General features: G+C 29.6%; 1 protein-coding gene across 1 annotated transcript; it reads left to right on the top strand.

Annotated features, from left to right (window-relative positions):
- The first annotated feature begins 4,181 nt into the window (after window positions 1-4,181).
- Window positions 4,182-5,184, top strand: LOC112457967. The gene is made up of 5 exons (XM_025021343.1): window positions 4,182-4,226; window positions 4,357-4,407; window positions 4,480-4,706; window positions 4,799-4,961; window positions 5,051-5,184. Exons 2-5 carry the CDS (start codon window positions 4,380-4,382, stop codon window positions 5,182-5,184), a joined length of 552 nt encoding a protein of 183 aa, XP_024877111.1. The 5' UTR covers window positions 4,182-4,226; window positions 4,357-4,379.
- The last annotated feature ends 871 nt before the right edge of the window (window positions 5,185-6,055 follow it).

The raw sequence follows: 6,055 nt of genomic DNA on the forward strand, positions 1-6,055 counted from the left end.
AAGTTCATATGAATACGCCCTTATACTTTACTGGATAATTAATTCCGTTAATTGGCTTAAGTATGCGCAAGCGCGCAATCAAAATATGTAAGACCGTGGTACCGATCACCAATTCTGCGGTCCGATTCATGCTCACAGCGCTGAAAGCATATTACTCTATCTTCGGTTGATATTCGATGTGCAACAAAGACAGAATGATGCTTACAGCGCTGTGAGTGTGAATCGGACCGCAGCTCTGGCTTCAGCTTTTAATATGGCGGAATCCACGGAAACGATAATCGCCCGCGCTTTTTCGCGCGACCGTGATTTTTTGACACAACAGTGTATAGATAGTGTAAAAATCTTGGTAAGTATGAGGTTAAAACTGCATTAATTAATTAATAGTGTTTCTGACTTGTTGACTCGCTCCGACTTGGGTTCAAAAGTTCGGAAAAATGATAATGAAATACTTAATGCTGCGATAATGCTAAGAATTTCTTTCATGGAGGTTAAGAAACGCTTTCTGCCTTCATAGTTTAAAGTCATCGAGTTTTAACCCAAACTTTTGATCTGATCCGAGTCGGGTCGAGTCAACAAATCAAAAACGTTATAAGTGAAAAGTTATTTTGCGGTAAAAAATCAATTGTGAAGTTAAATTTGTCTTATTGTTTCTATGCAGTGAATGTGAACATAAAGGGCACACCCCACGACGTACTGGCGACGTACTCGTTTTACACTACATTGTTTCTATATTTGGCAGTGAGTTTAATTTATTTTATGCAATACCATGGCTGCGTTCCGATATTCACTGCCAATAATAAAAATCTATAGTTTATGTTACGCACACTATAAATTTTCGGTACTGGCAGTGAATATCGGAAAGCGGCCTATGTTTCTCATGTCTTTTTACAACATCTGTTAGGCAATTATGATAATGAGAAGAAACAAAAAACTTATTCGCACCGCTTTTCTGAATCATTAGAAGCTTAGACATTTCGAGTGCAAATTTACATCGCATTTTATTGTCTCCTAATAATTACAGTTTTTTTCTGTAGTTTTCTTCAGATTACAATATTTAATTTTGCATTAAATTGAATATTTATTACATACCGGTTTATTATCTTTTTTCTATATAGTAATTGTAATGGTAAATCTTAATATAAGATTAATGTAAATAATTTAATTTTTGGATTAGTTTGTATTTAACATAACTGCAGATCTTTCCCTTAAGAACCTCTTTTATTTATCAAAATATTTTTTATTCTCCAGATAATAAATATATATTCCAGCTTTCCTAAATACATATTCAGCGGAAAAGGAGAATATAACCATAACATAAGCCTAAACGCAAACCCAAATCTTCGTGCATATAATCGCAATCTAGCTTTCCATTTCTTCGTGTTATTTCATAAAATTATATTATGTCTAAATCAAAATTAAGATTAGACATTACTTTTTTAACGCCAAGACAGCGGAGACGAATTTTTGTAAAGGAACTCTATAATGTTTCCCAAATGACTGTTGACTCAAATAGTTCAGAAGTTCAAAATGACATTGTAAGTGGATCAAATGGACCAGATAACATTGAACAATTACCTCAGCAGCAAAATTTATCAAGAAAAATTGATTTTGATAATTCCAATGGAATTAACACTGATAAGTTTATTGAAAACAATGATGATTTAATGTCTATACATTCAGGAATTAATACTGATAAAGATAGTCTTCCATCAAGTAGTTCAGACGATGAGTTTTTTAATAAAACAGAAATTGTAAATGACATCCGATTATGGGCTATTGAAAATCGTGTAAATCATTCTACTATAAGTAGTTTATTAAAAGTTCTAGTAAAATACGGCCATGATCTTCCTATTGATGCTCGAACTTTGTTACAAACTCCCAGACAAGTAGACATTATTGAAATGACACCAGGAAACTATTATCATGTAGGTTTAAGTAATAGTTTAAAAAAATCTATTTGCAAACATTATTGCCGAAATACTTGTCCATCGCAAATAAATATTAATGTGAATATAGATGGTCTTCCTTTAACAAAATCTTCTGGCAGTCAATTTTGGCCTATTTTAGCTAGTATAGTTGCAGATTTTTACACCGAACCATTTATAGTCGGTGTCTATCATGGTTTTCAAAAGCCAAAATGTTGCAATACTTTTCTGAAATATTTCAAGGATGATTGTCTTGAAATTTTTCGAACTGGTATTACACAGTATGACAAAAAAATAACCGTAAAAGTGAACGTATTTATCTGCGATGCTCCCGCAAAATCGTTTATCAAAGGAATTAAGGGACATAATGCGTATTTTGGATGCGGTAATTGCATTCAAGAGGGAGATTACATAGAAAATAGAGTAACGTACCCAGAAATTAAAGCAATCCTAAGATCAAATGAATCGTTTAAATTAAAACAACAAGAAGAACATCATAAAATGACTTCTATTCTTGAAGATTTAAACATTAGAATGGTTACCCAATTTCCTATAGACTACATGCATCTTGTACTGTTAGGAATAATGAAACGGTTGTTGCAGTTTTGGATTAAAGGTAAACATAATGTTCGTATGGCTGCAAATCTGATAGCTCTTATTTCAACTACTTTGTTATCCATGTCATTATTCTTACCTAAAGAATTTGCTAGAAAGCCAAGAAAACTAGATGAGGTCGATCGGTTTAAAGCCACTGAATTAAGGCAATTATTATTATATACTGGACCAGTAATTTTTTTTAAGACATTATCACGCGATAAATACGTTTATTTTTTAAGCTTGAGTGTAGCAATTAGAATCTTATGTAGCAAAGAATATTGCGTACAACTGCTTGATTATGCACACAGTTTACTAGTATATTTTGTTGAAAATTACGGTACATTATATGGTCATCAACATATATCATATAACGTGCATAATTTAGTTCATCTATGCGACTATGTAAAATTATGGGGGCCATTAGATGAATTTAGCGCGTTTAAGTTCGAAAATTACATGCAAAAAATTAAATCAAAAGTTAGATCTTCAAGTCGACCATTACAACAATTAGTTAATCGTTGTATAGAAGAGGATAATTTAAATATGACAAATGTAGAAAAGATTTATCCAAAATTGTGCTTTAAAAACGTCAATGGCAAAAAGATAATAAAATCGGTTCAATGCAAAGGTTTCTATCTTAGTACAAAAACTGCTGATAACTGTTGTTCTTTGTTAGATGGTACAACGATTTCACTTACAAAAATTTATTTAAGAAGTGAACAGATTTACGTTATTGGTAAAAAGTATTCGAATGTTAAATCATTTTTTCACAGTCCATGCGACTCTTTAAATATTGGAATTAAACAAATTAATGAGTTACAATATGAGCTAATTACTGTTCCATTATCTGATATTAAATCAAAATGCGTAAAATTACCTTTATATGACGAAGAAGTTGTGGTATTGCCTTTACTGCACCAACAGGAAATATGTTTATGGCGAGTACTAATATTAGTAAAAGAATTTAGAATTAAAAACGATGATAAATTATTTAACAAACTTTGCTTTTTTACAGATTATTAATAATGGCAAAAGATTTCGCTGTCGTGACTTTTTCAAGCGATGGAAATGATGAAGAGGAAATCGTATCAGAGGTTCCATCTTTATGGCTTCGCTTTAATTTGACAGAATGCTGGTGGCCATCAGTAAAAAATATAAATACATTTATCGTAAAACAAGTTCCTCCTGTTATTAATGATCCTAAGTGGTCATTTTATCCCATTCAATTTCATGGATATTATGGTAATTTAGATTTTACTTCAAAATTTATGTAGTTGTTTTTAAATATTTTAAAAAAATAATGTAACTTGTGTAAATTGCGGTTTTGTCCCAATCAAGATTCATTAGATCAAGCTAGACAGAAGGCAACGAACTATTCGTCAAGCGATGATAATAATATAAATGAAATAAAGAAGAAGTCACGTACGTCATGCAGAAAACAGTTGCAAAAACCTATTGCTTCTGAGTCTGATACTGATTCTGATTTAGCATCAGTTATACCAAATCCGCCAAATCTTACAGATAAAAATGTCTCAGTTATACCAAATCAGTCAGCTCTTACAAATGAAGATGTCTCAGTTATACTAAACCAGCCAGATCTTACAAATAAAGATGTCTCAGTCAACAAACTCTCAAATGTTTTGAATTTCTCAACTGACAATGTGGATTTTGACATCCTTGAAGGAACTTTAGTATCGAACAAAAGTAATAGTTCATTTTAGTTTATTTATTCTATTTACTTGTATTATCTCTATAATAAAGCATTTTTTATTAAAAATTATAGTTCTTATTAATGGTTATTGTGATTATTCTAATACCTCTTTTATGTTTCTAGGCATACAGGAATTACATAACTTAATGATAGAAATGTCCAATAAAATGGAAGGTATGGTGTTTATTGTTTGCCTTATAATCTTATTATCTCACTGTTTACTCAATATTACTTATAATTTTTTAGAAAATTTCCAAAGAGTATATACGGCTCTAGCTAATGTTTCAGTACGAATACAAGATCTGGAGGCTCGTTTAAAAGAAGTAGAAAAACAAATTAATCAACATAAGCCTGAAGCACCTGCTGATTTGGATATATTAAATATGCAACAATCTCTTCCGCTTAAAAGTATTGATGAAGTCACAGCTTTTGAAAACCGTTTATCACAAAATGCAGATGAGTACAACAAATTTGTAAGTTTAATTAGGAATTTAGTTACTTAAATGTAATTTTTATCTAAATAAAATGATAGAAATTATATTAACGTTACGTTATATTTCTAAAGATGCTGTGCATATCTCGCATAGGCGGAAGATCCGCTAAGGAAAATTTAATTCGTATATATCGAACTATATTTTCCAATGAAGTTGCTAAACAATCGTCCTGGAAAGGATTACGTAATCATTTTAAAATCAATAGCTTAAACTCTATTTTAATGGCAATACAAGGTAAAATATATATTTTTTTATATTTACAAAGTAAAATATATTTTTATATTTACAAAATATAAAATTTAATTTACATTTAATTCATTCAGCAACAATTTTGGTTCAACATCAATTCACAAACAAAGAGTTTGAAGATATCACAAAAGAATGGTTTCGCCAAGGTGGTCAAAGGCTTAACAGACAACAAAAAGATCCCGAAGAGATGAATCCGCAAGCCATTTAAATGCCTCAGAAGTTTTGAAGCTCATAATATAGTATTTTTTTATTATATTTTTTTCTTATATTACCCAACTTATGTAAGATTCTTGATTAACATGATAAACAAAATTATTTTTCTTTAATCAATATGTTTTCTGATATTGAATAATTTTAAATACTAAAGTTTTTAAAGATTTTTATGTTCTAAAATCATAGAATCTTCATTATTTTTTTTTATTACGATCTGAATTCTCAACGTTGTCACTTATGTTAAGTAATTTCTTTTATGTAAGAGAATTAATATACATTTCTAATTCCTAATATATTTCTAATATTAATATATGGAAGTTAATTAGTTATAAAACTGTAATTTGTTTAGCAATTTATCAAAATAAAGAGTTCAAGAAACATACTTTCTATTGAATTTTATGTACATAAGTTCCATATCTTTGTATATAAACAAATTTTTTAAATACAAGTAACATGTATATTAACTATCTTAGTTGTTATCAGTAGAAAACGTAAACTACTAGTGATTTTACGCTGCAAAAATTAGTGTATATTCACTAAAAGTCAGTAAAAGTACTTGGTCGTGTTATAATGATCAAAACAAGCTGCGGTACGATGAAGAGACAAACATCCCACGCTGTTCTGATAAGCACTCGCTGTTCTATATAGTAAGTACAACATCATTTTTAGATATTATTTAGGTAAAAATGTCAACAACATTATGCTATATATATATATATATATATATATATATATATAATGTTATTGTAAATAACATTATTGTTGTAAATAAATAATATTATATATATATATATATAATACGCGTAACAAAATAATATGATAAATACTTAAAACTTAGATGTAAAATTATCCAGCAAGTAACCATA

This window comes from Temnothorax curvispinosus, unplaced genomic scaffold (assembly GCF_003070985.1).
Source record: "Temnothorax curvispinosus isolate PA1 unplaced genomic scaffold, ASM307098v1 QBEX01000115.1, whole genome shotgun sequence".
Classification (NCBI taxonomy): Eukaryota; Metazoa; Arthropoda; class Insecta; order Hymenoptera; family Formicidae; genus Temnothorax; species Temnothorax curvispinosus.

Excerpts from the sequence above, each read along its gene's own strand:
- LOC112457967 (XM_025021343.1), top strand. The coding sequence starts at position 4,380 with ATGATAGAAATGTCCAATAAAATGGAAG. Across the intron at positions 4,408-4,479 it reads AATGTCCAATAAAATGGAAG|AAAATTTCCAAAGAGTATAT; the intron begins GTATGGTGTTTA and ends ATAATTTTTTAG. Across the intron at positions 4,962-5,050 it reads TATTTTAATGGCAATACAAG|CAACAATTTTGGTTCAACAT; the intron begins GTAAAATATATA and ends TAATTCATTCAG.